Raw genomic sequence first — 20639 nt, 5'->3', positions numbered from 1 at the left:
TTGAATCAGGTGGTCAAAGTATTGGATATTCAGCATCAGTCCTTCCTATGAATATTCAGGGTTGATTTCTTTCAGGATTGATTGGTTTGATCTCCTTGCTGTCCAAGAGACTCGCAAGAGTCTTCTCCAACACCACAGTTCAAAAGCATCAATTCTCTGGCGCTTGACCTTCAAAGTTTACTCAGTTGAATTATGGTTTTTTAACACTACTCAGTGCAAGGTGTGATGCTCAAATCACCAGCCCAGAGTAATTATCCCAGTGGATCTAGGACTTAGTTTCCTGGGTATCTCAAAACTGGGAAAAAGGCACAGTATAACAGATACAGACAAAGGTCCATATAATCAAAGCTATGTTTTTTCCAGTAGTACATACTGGTGTGAGAGTTGGACCATAAAGAAGGCTGAGCACCGAAGAATTGATGCTTTTGAATTGTGGTGCTAGTGTAGACTCTTGAGAGTCCCTTGGACAGCAGCAAGGAGATCAAATCAGTCAATCCTAAAGGAAATCAACTCTGAATATTCATTGAAAGAACTGATGCTGAAGCTGAAACTCCAATAATTTGGCCACCTGATGAGAAGATCTGACTCATTGGAAAAGACCCTGGAGAGACTGAAAGTAAAAGAAGGGGGCAGCAGACGATGAGATGCTTTGATAGCAACACTGACTCAATGGACATGAATCTGAGCAAATTCCTGGAGACAGTGAAGGACAGAAGAGCCTGGCGTGTGGCAATCCATGGGGTCTCAGTTGAACACCACTTAGCGACTGAATGACAAAAATTAACAGATACAAATCTGTCCCTGAAAATATATCTGTAAATTAATAAAGTCTTCTGATTTAAAGATGGTTCCTGGAAATTCCTTGGTGGTCCCGTGGTTAGGACTCAGCACTACCACTGTGAAGGGCTGGGGTTCTTCAACCCTTGGCGGGGAAATTAAGATTCCACAAGGCACACAGTGAGGCCACACACACACACACACAAAAACTAAGAACTTGCCTAGCATGGATATTCCCTGAAAAACTGTTTCCATGCCTTGAAACATTAAAGCTTTGCTTATTTATTTGGCAGTGGTGGGTCTCTGTTGCTGCACACGGGCTTTCTCTAGTTGTGGTGCACAGGCTTCTCATTAGTGGCTTCTCTTGTTGAGCAAGGCTCTAGGCATATGGGCTTCAGTAGTTACAGCACAGGGGCTCAGTGCTGCATGTGGGATATTCCTGGATCAGGGATTGGATTTGTGTCCCTTGCACTGCAAGGTGGATTCTTAACCACTGGACTACCAGGGAAGTCCTAAATGCCTTTAAACATTTATTGAGTAAATGTTCTAGGCTTGGTAAGAGAGAACAAATAATACAATAGGGTCCTTGCTTTAAAGGAGTCTGAAGTCTAGTTGGGGCAGACAGACATAAATAAATAATTGTAAAGAAGTATGAGAAAGGTCATAACTGATTTATGAACAAAGTGATATTAGCACTTGGACATAACCTGAGGTTTTAGGGATGAATGGGAAAATCGCTACCATGCCAAAAGAAGTATCAGGAGGAGGAGAAAAGTGCGTGTCACCGCTTCGAACAGCTAAGTTATTTGGACAGAAAGATCAGTTTCTCTCCTTGAAAACTTGATGAGCAGACTTCCTATACAAGGTACCACAAAGTACCACAATCTGGTACACCCAGCGAGTGTTTCCCGGCAGGTTATCATAGTGAATGCTTGCCTAGGAAACAGGTTCCGAAAATTCAACTGAAGTGTTTACAGAAAATTATCAGATATCACCAGGGCTTCAAGAAACACTTGAAGATAGAACTCAAACACAGCTTCAGTTAAGCGCTTCACTTTTCTCAGAAAAGTGTTTACCTTTTCCTGATTGTGTCACTCAACCTGCCGAAAATTAGTGAGTTACGCGGCTCTGATCTTTCTGGGTGTGTGTTTAGGGGGTGGGGGTGGAGCCAAAAAGGACCCAATGATGGCAGGCAAGATAAAAGGCCAAGAGGGAGCCGTCAGACCACAGCCACGGATTTCTACTGATTTCAAGTTTTCTTTAGGTGATCACCAACCTGAGTGGTTCCAGCACCCACCCTGTCTTCACCTTCCCCTTGCCTTTCTGTCTTTCCCCCACCGGTTCTCCCGGATTCCTGGGTCTCCTGGCTCGGGAGCTGACCACTTTCCTCGCAGGCCCGCCCTTCCCAAGTACCATTCCCAACTGCGGGCCAAGCCCTGGAGCGCTCTCAGCCTGCGCAGCCAAGAGCTAGGCGCGGCGCGGCGGGGCGGGGCGGCCGCAGGCAGAGGGGGCGGGGCCTGGTCGGCGGCCGTGGGTGGGCGGGCCAGGCGAGGCGGCGCCGGCGCAGTGTGTCCGCTGCGCTGAGCCGCAGCCATGGAGCAGGCAGCTCCCGACCCTGAGCGGCTTTGGCAGCCCGCGCCGCTGGAGCCGCTGAGCCACCCCGACGCTGGGCTGGAGTCCATGGTTGGTGAGGAAACGAAGGGGGCCCGGGACGAGGGCCCCGGGGACGGCACGGTGAGGAGAACGGGTGGCAGAGGGCCCCCACCCCCGCGGCCTGGGGCGCGGCCTAGAGGGCAGAATGGACTGGTTTACGCTGACCGCGCGGGTGGGCTCGCTCGGCCGAGAGGCCCCGCGGTGACGGGGAAGCGGGGTGCAGTCAGGTGGGGGAGGCTCGGTGGGAAAAGGGGGTTCTGAGTAGGGGGCGAGCGCCAGGGCTGCGGGACCGCAGGAAGGGTGGAGAGGGCGCGGCCGAGGGAGCGGAGGGGTTCTGTGGGCGCGGCTCGGCAGGCGCGGGCGCGGGGCCCGGAAAGCTCCAGGCTGAGGCAAGTGCGGTTTCAGGGTCGGGAACCCCGGGAGGTTGGACCCGAAGAGGAACGCTGATGTTTCTCGCATCTGTAAGTTGTGCGGAGGAGTAGGCTTAACCGTGGGCGGTGGCAGCGGTGTTTGAGAAAGAAGAGAATGGGGGACTTGAGGAACAAGTTTGGGGCACGAGGGTGTTTGGCTTGGTGCCACCATCGGGAGATGGAATAAAGTGTTAGAGTCAAGAAAAGGTACAAGTGAAAAAGATTTTTTTGTTTGTGTGTTTTTAAATATATTTTTAGTTGGAGGATAATAAAATTGCTTTACTGTATTGTGTTGGTTTCTGTCACACAAGAACGTGAATCAGCCATACGTAAATATACGTATGTCCCCTCCCTCTTGAACCTCCCCCCATCCAAATTCTTATTTGACTTGTAATTTCATCACTTGGGGGTCAGTGCTGTATCTCCCAATGGAGATGTGTCATGGATATCCCATTTATTGGCATTGTGAAGCTCCTTTGGTAGTGATTTTCATTTGCTTGACAGAAGGAGAAAATGCATCATTTTATATTTGTAATTACTTTCATTCCAAAGTGTTTTCACGCATAATGCAAGATGAGTAGACCATGTTAAATAAAGTGATTCGGAAACTCAGTCGAGTATTTATCATCAGACCGCCCTAATGAGCCTGTGCAGTGCTCATCCATTTTGATTATTTTTTTCTGAAACAAGTTCTCAATATAAAACTGCCCATCCTTGTGATAAATGGATAAAGAAAAGTTAAAAGTTGTTTGCTGACTGTAACTAGAAAGACAACTAGCTAGGAATTTCAACACTAGTTGAAGTTCAACACTTCACCACTAGCTATTTTAACTAGCTAGGAGTTCAAGGTTTTGCCTACTTAGGGGAAATGTCGAGGTATATAGGATAGCATGAAAACTTCTGTGGGTGAATTTTAAGTTTTTCATTTATTTTCTTCCTAAATTATAGAATTATTTGTGGAGAGGTATCTTATATTAAATGTGAGAGCAGTGTGTGTATTCTGTAGTCCATAAACTTGACTCTTACATGAATTGCTTTTTTAATGCAGATTCCATTTGTGACTTAGTTTTTCTGTTTCTTCAAAAAACTTTTATCATGAAGTATATAATTAATGCAGAGAAGAGTCTCACAAAGTAAAAATCAGTTTCTTTGAAACCTGTGTATATTCTCCTATGTTACATCTGCTCCCTCGACCATAGAAGTAATTATATTCTGAATTTTGTATTAACAGTTTTCTAGCTTTAAATATACATATAAATGTAAATGTCCCTAAAGAACATGTTGTTTAATTTTACTTCATTTTGAAATTTACATAATCAAACTAGTTTTACTATGACTTCCTTTTTTTGCTCTATACTGTTTTGGGGATTCACCCAAAATGTAACTTAGTTTGTTTTTATAGTCATGAGACTATGTATACCATTTTGTAGGTATTCTACAGTTGATTTCTCTTTTCCTCATTTTACAGACATTAGGGTTGTTTCAAGATTCTTGCTGTTTCTGAAAGATTACTACCACTATGAACTTCTTACATGTAAGAAATACGTAGTGCAAGTGTCTGTAAACTTAACAGTGGAATTGCTGGATTATAGGGTGATAGCATAAGACACGGAGAAGGCAATGGCACCCCACTCCAGTACTCTTGCCTGGAAAATCCCATGGATGGAGGAGCCTGGTGGGCTGCAGTTCATGGTATCGCTAAGAGTCGGGCACGACTGAGCGACTTCACTTTCACTTTTCACTTTTCATGCATTGGAGAAGGAAATGACAACCCACTCCAGTGTTCTTGCCTGGAGAATCCCAGGGACAGAGGAGCCTGGTGGGCTGCCGTCTATGGGGTCGCACAGAGTCGGACACGACTGAAGCGACTTAGCAGCAGCAGCATAAGACATAGAAGAGTGTGTGTGTGTGTGTGTGTGTGTGTGTGTGTGCGCGTGTGTGTGCGCGTGCGCACGCGCTGTCAGCCACTCAGTCATGTTTGACTTTGCGACCCCATGGACTGTAGCCCACTAGAATTTTCTAGGCAAGAATATTCTAGGCAAGAATATTGGAGCAGATTATTGTTTTCTACTTCAAGGGATTTCCCTACCCAGGGATTGAACCCACGTCTCTTGCATCGGCAGGCAGATTCCTTAGCAGTGTGCCACCTGGACAGCAGTGTAGTATAGTAAGTAGTGCCAAGTTGTTTTCTAGAGTGAACATACCAGTTTGTATTCACATCAGTAGTGCCTGCTGCTGTCTATCCTTATCAGCACTTAATATTTTCAGGCTTTAAGTTACTTGCCAACCATATGGATATGTGTTAAAGCGATTTTAGATTGTTTCAAAGGGTAAGAATCATATATTTTGTTAGCTGCATCATGAGTTTAATATTGATTATGACTGAACATTTTGGTAATTTTTTTTTGTGAAAGCCTTTGGATAATTAATATGAAGTTGCAACTATAGTATAAAATCCATTTGTGTTAAGTGATTATACATATCTCATTTAAAATAAAAAACCTGTGTTTGGTTTAAGATATTTGAAATCCCAAAGATGCCATCATACAGTAAGAGTTGTAGTTATATAATATTACCTGACTTTTAAATGTGTTGTAAGAGACCATTCGAGACTGCCCAAACTTAGGGTTTCCTCAAACAATGATTTAGTAATTTATAGAGATAATTTAGTAATTTTTAGAAATACAAGCCATTTGGACAAATATTTCAGAATCATCTGGAGCTTATCAACACACACACGTGCATTCACATACACTCTATATATTGTCCCCTGCAGTCTCAGAAGATCTACTCCTTTTCCTGTTTCTATCCCCTCTTCCACTCTAATCCATCCTCAGTTGAGAAGTATTGCAGTAGCCATAGCCACATTGCTACTGTTACTGGTAGATAGGAATGTGGTCTGGGCAGACAGGTAAATTACATTTGTTTGTGCTAGACACTGTGAGGCTCTACTTTTCATTTAATTTTCAAAATTACTCCCAAAAGACATAAAAGACATACAGAGATAAGGAAGCAGAGGCTCTGAGAGAAGTGATTTGGCCAAAGTCACAAACTGGTGACATGGCTGGGATTTGGGCCCAGGTCCTCGTGGCTTTGACATCAGTGCTCTGTTCATGAAACCATGAAGCTTCACTCCCTGCACCCCCCACCCCCGACCAAAAAAGAAAAAAAAAGATTAAAAATAATCTTGTAAATTGTAAAATACTATACTTAAATATTTTTTTGTTTTATTAAGATTTAAGTTGTTATTTTAAGAAGAAAAGAGCTCTGAATAATGTGTTGACTTATCAATGACTTTTTCACCATAAAAGCATCTATACAGATAGTGTGCAGAAATGACAAAAAGCCTCATCAGCCTTATTTTTGACTCTCCATTTTGGTTGGAGAGTAAATTGTGCTAGTTGCCCTACACCGAGGGATGGTAGAAACAAGCACTGCCAAGGTTGCAGATGTTTTCCAGTTTTAAACATCACTGATTTTAACAGTCTTTAAATTCTGTTGTAAACTCTATTCTCTTGTTTTTGTTTCTGTGAGTCTTCATCCTCTTCCTTTCCAATGTCTAGTTAGAAGTTTCCCTTTCTTTCTTTCTTTCTCTCTGTACTTTTTCCTTACGAGGAAGAGTGTATTTTTTTTTTTAAGTATTGTCGGTTTTATTTAAAGAAGTTTAGAATATGAAGAATGAGGGAGGACCACAATCTTCAAGAGAGTAGCAATCAGTCCTGGCGAGGACGCAGCAAGGGAATGGGAGTAAAAATGCTGCTTTTTTTGGGCTGGAAGATTCCACTGAGATGGCAGTTAACAGTATTTGCTCAGAGAACTGCTTCCTGAGGGATTCAGTGTCTCTCTTTTGTAGGGAGGGTTCTTTAGGCCTCTGAGTGCTTCTGGGGCTAAGAGGGCTTGAGCAACCATTGCTTGAACAATGCCTGTACACTGTTAGTTCCTTCACAGGTTGGCAGCAGAAAGCTCAGTGGAGGGGTCCAGAAGGGAGTGGAGGAAGGTTTGAGACATATATGGTAAAGATAATATGAAAAAGGAAGTGCATAGGCAGAGTTACAGAAAGTTTAGGGCTTCCCTGGTGGCTCAGCTGGTGAAGAATCCGCCTGCAGCGCAGTAGACCCGGTTCAGTCCCTCAGTCGGGAAGATCTGAAGGGGAGGGCATGGCAACCCCCTCCAGTATTCTTGCCTGGAGAATCCCCAAGGATAGAGGAGCCTGGCGGGCTACAGACACGGAGGTCGCAAAGAGTCAGACATGACTGAGCGACTAAGCACACCCGACACAGCAAGTTATTAAATAATTCTCAAGAATTGCTTTCCTCACTTTCTACTTCAGCAGCTCTCAGTTACCTTTTGAAGGCAACTCATGGTGCAGAATACGTTTTTACATCATAGTCAGAACCCATGTACTTGTATACATAAGCATTGTTTCAACTCAGTCATGGCTGACTCTGACCCCAGGGACTTTAGCCCACCAGGCTTCTGTGACCATGGGATTTCCCAGACAAGAATACTGGAGTGGGTTGCCATTTCCTTCTACAAGGGGTCATCCAGTCCACGAATTGAACCTGTGTCTCCTGCATTGCAGGTGGATTCTTTACCACTGAATGACCAGGGAAGACCATGGGAAATAAGATATTTGCATTTATTATCTATTTTTTATTAAAAAATTTTTTTTTTAATGTGGACTATTTTTGAAGTCTTTACTGATTTTTTTTACAGTATTACTTGTTTTTTGTTTTTTGGCCACAAAGCTTGTGGGATCTTAGCTTCCTGACCAGGGATTGAATCTGTGCCCCTGCATTGAAAGGCGAATTCTTAAGCACTGGACCACCAGGGAAGCCCCTACATTTAAAGCCCCTACATTTATTATCTTAACTAACTCCATTTTTAGCTGATTTTTTTCTGTTATAGTTTATGCTTTCTTATTTTGGTTTCTGGTTTTGGATTTTCCTTTGTGGACCATAGTTTCTTTGGTTTTATCCTCTATAATGATTTTGAAGGCATGTCTTTTTTTCTTCCCCAAGACATAATTGAGACATATTATTTATGTAAATGTAATGCCATTAAATTTTTTGAAGTAATTTATAGAAATGATCTCAAATTTATAAGCAAGTACAGTACAAAGAATTGTTTCCCTTGAAATATTTGAGAATAAACTGCTGTTTATCTCATCCCCAGAACATTTAGTATATATTTCAAGGGCAAAAAAGGACATTCTGTATAATCACAGAGCTTCTATCAAAAGCATTGATAAATTATTATTATCTAATCCTCAGACTTCATGTAAGTTTTGCCAGTTGTACCAATAGAACAAAATAATTCAGTCCAGCCTCAAGTATTACATCTAGTTGCATTGTCTCTTTAGTCTCCTCCCATCTGAAAGTGTTTCTTGGTCTTTGCTTTCATGACTTTGACCCTTTTCTATATTAGCAACCAGTTATTTTTGTAGAATGCCCTTCAGTTTGGGTTTGCCTGATGTTTTCTCATGGTTAAATTCAGGTTGTGCTTCTTTGGCAGAAATTGCCACTAATATGATGCTGTGTTCTTCTAATTGCTTCTTACCAGTTTGCACATGATTCAGGTTTGATCACTTTCTCTGCTAGTCTTCTCCAATATAAAGTTCTCTTTTCTTCTTTGTGATTAACTTTCTGGGGTATACTTTTTTTTTTTCTTCCTGTTTTATTGAGGTCTAATTGGCATACACAACTATATATGTTTAAGGCATACAGTATAGTGATTGGACTTACATTCATCATGAAATGAATGTCCATCATCTCATATAGATACAATATTAAGAAATAGAAAAAATACATTTTTTTCTTGTGACGAGAATGCTTAAGGTTTACTCTCTTAACAATTCTCATAAATAACATACATCAGTGTTAATTTATCATGTTGTACGTTATATCCCTAGTACTCTTTATAACTTTGTACCTTTTGATTCTTTGATCCAGTTTCTTTTTTCCCCATCCCCTGCGTCTGGTAACTACAAATCTGATCTCGTTTTGTGAAGACATACTTTGAAACTAGAAAAATACTTTGTTCCTCATCAAAATTTCTATTTACTTGTCTGTTTCATTATGGACTGATGGGTTTTATTTTTTAAACTTTATTAAGATATGATTTATACACCATAAAATTCACTCTGTAAGTATATAAATTCAGTAATTTGTAGTAAGGGCTTCACTGGTGCCTCAGATGTAAAGAATCTTCCTGCAATGCAGAAGACCTGGGTCCAATCCCTGGGTCAGGAAGATCCCCTGGAGAAGGAAATGGCAACCCACTCTAGTATTCTTGCCTGGAGAATTGCATGGACAGAGGAGCCTGGCCGGCTACAGTCCATGGGGGTCTCAGAGTTAGATTCACAGAATTGCACCGCCATCACTACAACCTAGTTTTCGAACTTTTCTGATTTTTTTTTATTACTGAATAGCATTCAGTTGTATGGATGTATCACTTTTTGTTTATTCACCATTTGATGCAAGTTATTTTCAGCTTTTATATTATGAATATTATTGCTGTGATGAATATTCATTCACATTCAAGTCTTTGTGTGGATGTATGTTTACATTTCTCTTGAGTTAAATTTGTAGCAGTATAATTGCTGGGTTATATGGTAAATTTTAACTTTTTGTTTTAAGAAACTGCCACTCTTTTCCCAAGGGGCTGTACCATTTAACATTACCACCAGCAATTACGAGGCTCACTTTTCTCCACATCCCTGCCAGTACTTGGCAGTGTCTGTCTTTCGGATTATAACCATTCTAGGGGATGTGAAGTGGTTTTAATTTGCATTTTTTAAATGACTGATGGTGTTGAACATCTTTTCATGTGCTTATTTCCATTTGTATGTCTTTTTTGGTGAAATTCTATTCAGGTCTTTTGCTTATTAAAAATGGGTGGTGTTTCTTTTTATTGAAGGTGCTTCCTGCGTGGCTTAGTGGTAAAGAATCTGCCTGCCAGTGCAGGAGACACAGGTTTGATCCCTGCTTGGGAAGATTCTCTGGAGTAGGAAATGGCAACTTGCTTTATCTTGCCTAGAAGATTGCATCTACAGAGGAGCCTTGTGGGCTATATATAGTCCATGGGGTCGCAGAGTCGGACACGACTGAGCACATAAGCACATGTTGTTCAGTTAGTCTGGATATTTGTTTTTTTAATCAAATAATGAGATTTGCAGATATTTCCCCTGGGCCATGACTTTTTACTTTTTCTTAATGTTATCTTTGAAAGTTTAGCAATAGTTTTCAATTTTGATGAAGACTAGGAGATCAGGTTTTTGTTTTTGTTTTTCTTTTATAGATTGTGCTTATAAGAACGCTTTGCTTATCCCAGGATCATGTTTTGTCTTTTTTTTGACCTTCCCCAGATGGCTTATGGGATCTTAGTTCTCTGACCAGGGATGGAAACTGGGTCCTTGGTGGTGAAAGCATATGAATCCTAACCACTGGATTGCCAGGGAATTCCCCAGGTTTTGCTTTTACATCTGAGTATGTAAACCATTTTGAGTTAATTTCTATGTACAATGTGAGTAAAGGGTCTAGTTCTGGGGTTTTTTCCTTGGTCTGTGGCTACTCAGTTGCCCCTGCTCTATATGTTGAAAAGACTCTCCCTGTTGAATTGCCTTGGTGTGTTTATTAAAATCACTTGACCTTAAATATAAGGGTTTATTTCTGGATTCTCAGTTCTGTTCCATTGATCCATTGATGTCTAAGCCTATCCTGCCAGTGTCCCCACTGTCTTGATTAGTTTAGCTTTTTAATAAATTTTGAAACGAGATAGTATAGATCCTGCAACTTGTTATTTTTCAAAACTATTTTGGCTATTTTAGGTCCTTTGTATTTCCATATAAATTGTAGGAACAGAGCATCAGTTTCTACAAAAAAAACAACACCACAAAAATCCCTTCTGGATAGAGTTATCTTTAAAGGAACAGTGTGTTAGTATTTTTATAATATTTCAAGCATTCTATATGCATGATGCTCCTTTGTCATTTGGACTTTATATTATTGTGAAATCTAGGGCAAATCTGGTCTTTATTCTTTGGTAGTGATTGTGCTTTTTATTTTCCTGTCTTAATCTTTCTAGGATTTTTTTCCTTTATGCTGAAGATGTTTAATTTTCTAATTTATTATACATGGACCACATGCCTTTCAATTTGGAGCTGTAGAAATATTTTTCAATCCAGAAAGAATTTTTGTTGGTTTCTTTTTTATTATACTGGTGATTATTATTTCTGTTCTGTTTCCTCCAATTTCTTCTTTAAGAACTATAATTTAAGCATTGATTCTTCATTTTCCTTTTTTAAAAAAATTATCTTTCATCATTTTCACTTTTCTGGATGGTGAGATTTCCTCAAGCAAACTCAACCACTGAACTCTGCACTTTGAACCACTGAACTCAAGCACTTTGTCTCAGTTATCTTCCCATTCCTAATGACTGGCACTGTAGATACTCAGTAATCATTCAGTTATTGAATCAATAGTTTCTTATCATTCCTTTTATCACTATTAACCTGTCTTATGCTTGCTTTTACTGTTTCACTGTTTCAGCATTATTTATTCATTTATGGCTGCACTGGATTTTCATTGCGGGCATGGGCTTTCTTCTAGTTGTGACAAGCAGGTGCTGTTCTCTTCTTGTGGTTTTCAGGCTTCTCATTGCTGTGGTTTCTCTTGTTGCAGAGCACAGGCTTTAGGGCACATGGGTTTCAGTAGTTGCAATTTGAGGGCTCTAGAGCGCGGGCTCAGTAGTCGTGGCACACAGGTCTAGTTGCCCCGCAGCATGTAGAGTCTTCTTGGACCAAGGATCGAACCCGTGTCCTCTGCATTGGCAGATGGATTCTTATCCACTGAGCCTCCAGGGAAGTCCTTGCAATATTTTAAAAACTTATAGTAGATTGATTTGGGGGCTTGCCTGGTGGCTTAGATGGTAAAGAATCTGCCTGCAATGCAGGAGACCTAGGTTTGATCTCTGGGTTGGAAAGTTCATTGGAGAAAGGAATGACAACCCACTCCAATATTCTTGCCTGGAATATCCCATGGATGGAGGAGCCTGGTGGGCTATAGTCCATAGGTTCGCAGAATTGGGCATGACTGAAGTAACTTGGCACACACGCACACAGATTGATTTTTGCTCATTGACTTGAAATAAAAAATTTCATCAACCTTTTAAATATGTCCATTTTTTTATATTTATTTGGTCTTAAGTCAGGTAGGAAGTAGTGATTCACCTATCAAGCATCTACATTTGGGATGTTATTCTTTGAATGTAAGTATAGGATACAAGTGTAGCATCATTCTTTAATGATGTTCTTTACTCTGATGAGAAGTCCACTTTAATACATCTAAAGCATTGTGTTTCACCAATACAACATTGTAAATCAACTGTACTTCAATTTAAGGTAAATACATAAAATATTCTCTCTCTCTTTAAAACACACTCCTAGTCTCATCTTCCAGTCATCAAGTTTATCCATTTCTAAATCTTTTGAATGTGTCCTTTTAACATTAGTTATGCTATTCTTGGCACTGTTTGTACTTTAGTATGACAGTATTAGCAATTTTATATCATCTACCAATCCCTGCTGATATCTTTAGTTTTTATGATAGTTGATTTTATACTTTTATTTTTCCCTTCTGTGTAATTATTTGGATGGCATAATGGGGTAAATTTATGATTCATGTGCACTATCTTTTTGGTGGGAAATAATTTGTTTTATCAGTTTTGATTCTAGAATTCAGAGAATTTTTCAGTGTAGTACATGATGATAAATCAGTGCTTGGCTGTGGGCCAAAATGTTTTATATGTATAATCTCAGCCAGTGAGGGCTTCATCATCCTGATGTTGGGTGGTTTATGCTTATGTAATTTCTTGAGCTTTCTTTTAGTTGAATGGTTTTTCTCTCTTATTTTCTCTTTTAATACCTGGACGTAAAACTTACATTTTATAAAATTGTCTTGTTTGGCAACAGAGTAGTTTTGTTTTGGGTTCATTTTTAGTTCTCTGTCCTTTATTTTCTTTTAGCATTTTTACATCTATTATTCTTCAGCGTTTTTGGGGTACTTTCTAAGCATGTCGTCTTGATTCATCACTGATTCAATTTTGGGTATTGTCACATAGCTTATTCTGTCTTCATAGCACATAGCTTTAATTTCCTGTGTAAAGTATCATGGATTTTTATTGCATACTGCTTTTTCTTTTAACTTGTTGGTATATCCATCTTTTTACTTATATCTCTTCTTCACAAACCACCCCCAGTTTTAATACAATACAATGCTTTTTAATTAGAATCCACCTCTGAACTTTGAAAGTTCAGGGAGAAAAAAAAAGCAAGGGAACAAAAAGAAAAGCACAGCAGTTATCGCATGGCCTCACTGTGTCTTTCTTGTTTAAACTTGGAGCTAGTTTGGGTGTATTCAAGACGCTTCTTCAGTGGCAGGACTTCCCTGGTGGCTCAGAAGGTAAAGTGTCTGCCTACAATGCAGGAGACCCAGATTTGATCCCTGGGTTGGGAAGATCCTCTGGAGAAGGAAATGGCAACCCACTCCAGTACTCTTGCCTGGAAAATCCCGTGGATGGAGGAGCGTGGTGGGCTACAGACCATGGGGTCGCAAAGAGTTGGACAGGACTGAGCGACTTCACTTTGACTTTCTTTCTTCAGTGGCACAAAGAATCTGTGAACCACCAAGTGATGTTGTTTGATACAGACCTGGGGATGATCTAGCAAGAAAAGAAAGAGGTTTCCTGTTCTTAAAACCTGCTGTCTCAGATAGACAGGGTCCTGTGTATAGCACAGGGAACTCTATTCATTATCCTGTAATAAACTATAATCACAAATAATATGAAAAAGAATATATATTAAAGAATATCTTTGCTGTATACCAGGAACTAAGACAACATTGTAAATCAACTATACTTCAATAAAAAATGAATAAATCAATAAAAGCAATATTTATAAAAAAGAAAAACCTGCTATCTCACAGTGGAGCCTGTTAACCACTGCCAAAAAGTTTATGCAAATTTATGATCAAATACGTGATGGCTCCTTTTTAAAAATTAACCTTCTTTTAAAAAAATTTAAAATTCAGCTTTAATTTTTAAAGCTGAAAATCTCACGTTTTGTCATATAGCATTTTATATTTGATTTGACTGGTAAAATAAAAAGATGTCAGTATTGAGGATCATTCGTCTTTATAAACAGTGTTTTTAAATTTTTTCTTACGTATTTTTATACAGATTTATTCTTGGTCATTTAAATGATATGTATACTTTTTATTTTAATTTTTTTCTCCTATAATCATGCCTACATTTTAATAATTAAATCTATGGCACTTGCTAAAATAGCTCCTGGAAAAGTTTAGTGTGCTACATGCTGATAAAAAGAGGCATATCATTTGCTGATGTCGTTTAGCAACCACTAGTAATGCAAGAGATATAAAAAAGTAACCTGAGATATGTACTAATAATGGATTTGATTATAATAGCTGGGTTTTTTTTCAGTATCATTTAAAAAGTTTTTTGTTGTTCTATTTTTATTCAGATGACAGAAAATAATTTTTCGTTGAAGAAGATAGAAATTAGTGTTTCAGAAGCAGAAAAGCGAACTGGAAGAAATGCCATGAACATGCAGGAAACATATACTGCTTACCTCATTGAAACAAGGTGAGTGATGAGAATTATGTCTGAGGTTAGAAAAAGCTTTGGTAGCTGTTGATGTAAATTCTGTTGTATAATGGAATCATTTACAGGTCATTGTCTTTTAGTTTCTTTACTTTTTAACAGGTGACAAGGTTTTCTTTTACTCTGGTACTCTTAGTAGCTAAATTTGAATGTATTAATTTTGGAGGGAGAATAAAGGTTACTGGATGTTACTTGATGCTTGCTTTAGTGTCAAGTAACATCCAGATCCCATCCACATCACAGGCCTGCCCATGCGGGAGACACGGGTTTGTCCCTGGTTTGGGAAGATCCCACGTGCCTCAGAGTAACTAAGCTCATGTGCCACAACTGCCGAGTCTGTGCTCGAGAGCTCGGGAGCCATGACTTCTGAGCCCACGGGCCACAACTACTGAAGCCCGGCCCCTAGAGCCTGTGCTCCACAGCAAGAGAAGCCGCCGTGCACCGCAACTAGAGAAAAGCCCACACAGCAGGGAAGACTCAGCACAGCCCCAAATAAAATTATTTATTTAAAAAACTCACCAGAAAAGTCTTTTACTTCATAAGGAAAAAGTTAAATGAATTAAACTGTTTGTCCAGAGAAAAGCAAAGGATGTGTGTGTGTGTGCGGTCATGTCTGACTCTTTGTGACCTACCAGGCTTCTCTGTCCATGGAATTCCCAGGCAAGAATACTGGAGTGGGTTGCCATTTCCTCCTCCAGGGCCTCTTCCTGACCTCTTCCTGACCTAGGGATCGAACCCACATCTCTTGCGTCTCCTGCATTGGCAGGTGGATTCTTTACCACTGCACCACCTGGGAATTTTGCTTATTATAAATAGTTTATATAAAGACTATACTGACAAGCTCTTTTCTTTCTGTGAACTGAGAAGAAATGCTTTCAGTTAAAACAAATAGGGGGGGCTTCCCTGGTAGTCCATTAAGACTCTGTGCTTCCAGTGCGAGGTGTGCAGGTTTGATCCCTGGTTGGGGAATTAGATCTCACATGCTGTGCAGTGTGGCCGGAATATAAAAAAAATGAATAAAAAAGTATAATTCATATTTTTATAGAAAAGTAGAGGGCCTTGCCTGGTGGGTCAGGGAAGTATCCTGCCTATGTACATACATGCATATGTTTCAGAGAGATTTTTAAGTTAATTTAAAAAAAGTATGATCCCATGAGAGGTTTTTTTTTAAGTTAAATTAGCTATTTTAAAATATCATACTTTAGAAATTTGTATTGGCTCTAGCTTTTTAAGTAAATTCTTAAAGCTAAAAAGGATATTTTTAGTATATGCCTGTTTCTTCATCCAGTTGAACAATGAAATTAGCTGTTGATTAGCTTTACTGCTAGAAGAACCTCTTGATTTCAATAATGTGGAATAATTTATAGCTGTTTACTCTTTATTTATTATAGTTGTTTACTCTTGACTTTGAAATGAATAGAGAATTATAATTCAAAAGTTGGAGTTAGAAGTGACCATCAGATCAGATCAGATCAGTAGCTCAGTCGTGTCCGACTCTTTGCGACCCCATGAATTGCAGCACGCCAGGCCTCCCTGTCCATCACCAACTCCCGGAGTTCACTGAGACTGATGTCCATTGAGTCAGTGATGCCATCCAGCCATCTCATCCTCTGTCGTCCCTTTCTCCTGCCCCCAATCCCTCCCATCATCAGAGTCTTTTCCAATGAGTCAACTCTTCGCACGAGGTGGCCAAAGTACTGGAGTTTCAGCTTTAGCATCATTCCTTGCAAAGAAATCCCAGGGCTGATCTCCTTCAGAATGGACTGGTTGGATCTCCTTGCAGTCTCTGGATAAATATCTAAGTGAATCATCAGTAAATAATGTGGTACATAAAAGATATTCAGTTGACTTTCACACTTATATTTCATTTATTTTAAAACAGTGATTCTTAAACTTTAAAATATATAGGAATCACTTGGAAAATTTGTTAAGCTACAGAATTTTGAGTGGGGTCCAGGAATTAACACATTTTAAGCTTAAGTTCCAAGTGTTTTTGAAGCAAATGAGCCATGGACCATAGTTTTATCTTTCAAATACAAAAGCTTTACATTTTAAGGTAGTCAAATTTATCTTTCTTCTTTATGACTTGTGTTTTCCCTGTCTTAAATTCTTGCCTATCCCATATCATATACACGTCCACTTTGAGAAATACTGTTTATAGATACTGTTTATAAATAGATTATTTTGTCAGTACTATAACTGACCTTCAGCAACCACAGAACCCTGGAATTTATTATTTTGGTCATGTAGAATTCTTGCTGTAATTCAGTGTTATGCACAGTATCTTGGACACTATGAATATTGTTGAGCCTTGACATTGACTAAAAGTTCAACTTTATCACATAGCTCATCTCTTCTGTGGACACAAGAAGAAAGTCAGTTTAGCAGTTGCCTATTGTGTTACAGTTTAATAGGCTAAAATTAATAAGGCTAAGGTCATTGATTTTAATTTTTCCAGAGATTTTTATGTTTTCCTGTTCATAAAGTATGAACCCTTTTAAAATAGGTAAGAATATTGTATGTATTAATAGGTAAGAAAGCTTTTGTCCTGGGAAGCTATATGATGTCTTAATTCTTCTAATTTGTAAAGCAGGGCTAAAGATCCTATATACTTAGTCAAATGAAATGGTTTAAACGGTTAAATTTAATTTAAATGTTGCATGTGAAACCACTTCAGTTCACTTCATTTTAGTCGCTCAGTCATGTCCGACTCTTTGTGACCCCATGAATCACAGCACACCAGGCCTCCCTGTCTATCACCAACTCCCGGAGTTCACTCAAACTCAGGTCCATCGAGTCGGTGATGCCATCCAGCCATCTCATCCTCTGTTGTCCCCCTTTCCTCCTGCCCCCAATCCCTCCCAGCATCAGGGTCTTTTCCAATGAGTCAACTCTTCGCATGAGATAGCCAAAGTACTGGAGTTTCAGCTTTAGCATCATTCCTTCCAAAGAACACTCAGGGCTGATCTCCTTTAGAATAGACTGGTTGGATCTCCTTGCAGTCCAACGGACTCTCAAGAGTGTTCTCTAACACCACAGTTAAAAAGCATCAATTCTTCGGCGCTCAGCTTTCTTCACAGTCCAACTCTCACATCCATACATGACCATTGGAAAAACCATAGCCTTGACTAGATGGACCTTTGTTGACAAAGTAATGTCTCTGCTTTTGAATATGCTATCTAGGTTGGTCATAACTTTTCTTCCAAGGAGGAAGCGTCTTTTAATTTCATGGCTGCAGTCACCATCTGCAGTGATTTTGGAGCCCCCAAAAATGAAGTCTGACACTGTTTCCACTGTTTCCCCATCTATTTCCCATGAAGTGGGGACCGGATGCCATGATCTTAGTTTTCTCAATGTTGAGCTTTAAGCCAACTTTTGCCACTCTCCTCTTTCACTTTCATCAAGAGGCTTTTTAGTTCCTCTTCACTTTCTGCCATAAGGGTGGTGTCATCTGCATATCTGAGGTTATTGATATTTCTCCCGGCAATCTTGATTCCAACTTGTGCTTCTTCCAGCCCAGTGTTTCTCATTATGTACTCTCCTGACTTCCCTTGTGGCTCAGATGGTAAAGTGTCTGCCTACAATGTGGGAGACCTGGGTTCGATCCCTGGGTCAGGAAGATCCTCTGGAGAAGGAAATTGTAACCCACTCCAGTACCCTTGCCTGGAAAATCCCATGGACGGAGGAGTGTGGTAGACTACAGTCCACGGGGTCGCAAAGAGTCAGACACGACTGAGCGACTTTCACTTCACTTCACTCTGCATAGAAGTTAAATAAACAGGGTGACAATATACAGCCTTGACTTACTCCTTTTCCTATTTGGAACCAGTCTGTTGCTCCATGTCCAGTTCTAACTGTTGCTTCCTAACCTGCATATAGGTTTCTCAAGAGGCAGGTCAGGTGGTCTGGTATTCCCATCTCTTTCAAAATTTTCCACAGTTTATTGTGATCCACACAGTCAAAGGCTTTGGCATAGTCAATAAAGCAGAAATAGATGTTTTTCTGGAACTCTTTTGGTTTTTCCATGATCCAGCGGATGTTGGCAATTTGATCTCTGGTTCCTTTGTCTTTTCTAAAACCAGCTTGAACATCTGAAAGTTCACGGTTCACGTATTGCTGAAGCCTGGCTTGGAGAATTTTGAGCATTACTTTACTAGTGTGTGAGTTGAGTACAATTGTGCGGTAGTTTGAGCATTCTTTGGCATTGCCTTTCTTTGGGATTGGAATGAAAACTGACCTTTTCCAGTCCTGTGGCCACTGCTGAGTTTTCCAAATTTGCTGGTATATTGAGTGCAGCACTTTCACAGCATCATCTTTGAGGATTTGAAATAGCTTAACTGGAATTCCATCACCTCCACTAGCTTTGTTCGTAGTGATGCTTTCTAAGGCCCACTTGACTTCACATTCCAGGATGTCTGGCTCTTGGGATTATCTTGGTCATGAAGATCTTTTTTGTACAGTTCTTCTGTGTATTCTTGCCACCTCTTCTTAATATCTCCTGCTTCTGTTAGGTCCATACCATTTCTGTTCTTTATCCAGCCCATCTTTGCATGAAATATTCCCTTGGTATCTCTAATTTTCTTGAAGAGATCTCTAGTCTTCCCCATTCTGTTGTTTCCCTCTATTTCTTTGCATTGATTGCTGAGGAAGGCTTTCTTACCTCTTCTTACTGTTCTTTGGAACTCTGCATTCAGATGCTTATATCTCTTATGTGGTATTAAATATTTGTTAAATGATTGGATAAATGGGGTAGTTTTGTGGTCCAAAGAAAGTCTTTTCTATGCTTTTAGGTGGCTTCTGCTGACTTGTTTTTGTGGCCTTTGAAATAAAACCAAGTGAAAACAACTTGTAGCAGCTCTTCTAACAGCCTTTAGATGTACTGCCTATAGGCTATATTTATCTACTTTTTAGCAAGATTTGGGCTCTGTTGGTAATGATTTTGAATAATCTGAAACTTTATATTAACCCAAGATATTTTTTTTTTAGCTGCAGTTGAAACTCTGAATTAGAATAGTTTTAGTCAGCTAATGGTTAGGTCAACTCTTTAAAATGAATTATCATTTAATAATCCTCTATCTTGCCATGAAAGCCATTTGTATATTTTGAATTTCATATTATGTTTCCCTTTTTATTACAGTGAATTAATTTAGCAAACTTAATATATAAATGATAAAAACATTGAACATCTTGTGTTGAGCATGGCATGATGTATATATTTTCTCAAGACTTTATTCTGAGACTGATTTAGCCTCTCTGCCTTTATACTGTACATGTACAAATGCACATTTTGGTTATATGCATGTTTCTTGGAGGAACTGTAAGTTATTTTCAATTAGGAAATAGGAAGGTTCAGATAATGTTTAGAAGGCTGATGTTTTTTAATAGTCATTATGCTAGCAGAAATCATAGTCAAAATAATTTCAAATACTCTTTTTATGATTTTACCCAGCTTTCCTCCAAATTGAACTTTTATATGGATGATTCATGGCATCGCCTGCAGCTCTTTATAGTAAATATAAGACTAAAATTGATTTGTTACTTCCCTTCTTGCCACTGTTTCAGAGTTAATTGACATTTTACTTTTGTGGATCTTTTCTGGTACTTGGATGCATCTGATTCATTGATGAGGTTAAATTGAGGGTTTTTTTGGTGTCATGGTCTTTGGCATGAATGTTGTTCTCTCATGGTGGCAGGAATTGTTCTTTCATTGTGGCAATTAAAAGTAATTTTTCTTTAATGAAACGCTGATGAAGCCAGACTTGCACTGTATTGTAAAGCCAGCCATTATGTTAACTGAATTATTTTACATTGAGGCTCTTGTTGAGAAGAGTATTCCTAATATGACTATTTCTCTCAAGTTCAAATAGGTTTTCTATAATGGAGCAAAGTGGTTAGGAGTGAGGGCTTGGGAATCAGATGGATCTGCGTGCTCTACCAACAAATCTTTGTGATTGAAGGAAGAGCATATACCGTGCAGCTGCTTCCTCATCTGTGAAGTGGGGACAGTAATCCCTGCTTCACCAGGTCTGTTGTAGGGGTTAAATAATACATGAAATGTTCTCAGTGCCTGGTTCATGGCCCTCCTGGTTCATAAGCATTCAGTAAATGGAGTTATCAGTT

At 39.5% G+C, this 20639-nt stretch overlaps 1 protein-coding gene across 2 annotated transcripts in view; it reads left to right on the top strand.

Moving 5' to 3' along the window:
* Positions 1-2332: 2332 nt before the first annotated feature.
* Positions 2333-20639, top strand: part of SNX4 (sorting nexin 4) — a 53114-nt gene continuing 34807 nt past the window's right edge. The window contains exons 1-2 of one of the 2 annotated variants that reach the window (XM_019956972.2): positions 2333-2511; positions 14380-14501. In XM_019956972.2, the coding sequence (XP_019812531.1) occupies positions 2371-2511; positions 14380-14501 (263 nt within the window). In that variant the 5' untranslated portion in view covers positions 2333-2370. The remainder of the gene's footprint in view (positions 2512-14379; positions 14502-20639) is intronic. The other variant, XM_070788825.1, reaches the window with a different exon arrangement.

Source organism: Bos indicus, chromosome 1, assembly GCF_029378745.1.
Source record: "Bos indicus isolate NIAB-ARS_2022 breed Sahiwal x Tharparkar chromosome 1, NIAB-ARS_B.indTharparkar_mat_pri_1.0, whole genome shotgun sequence".
Classification (NCBI taxonomy): domain Eukaryota; kingdom Metazoa; phylum Chordata; class Mammalia; order Artiodactyla; family Bovidae; genus Bos; species Bos indicus.
This window is presented reverse-complemented; position numbering and strand designations above follow the sequence as displayed.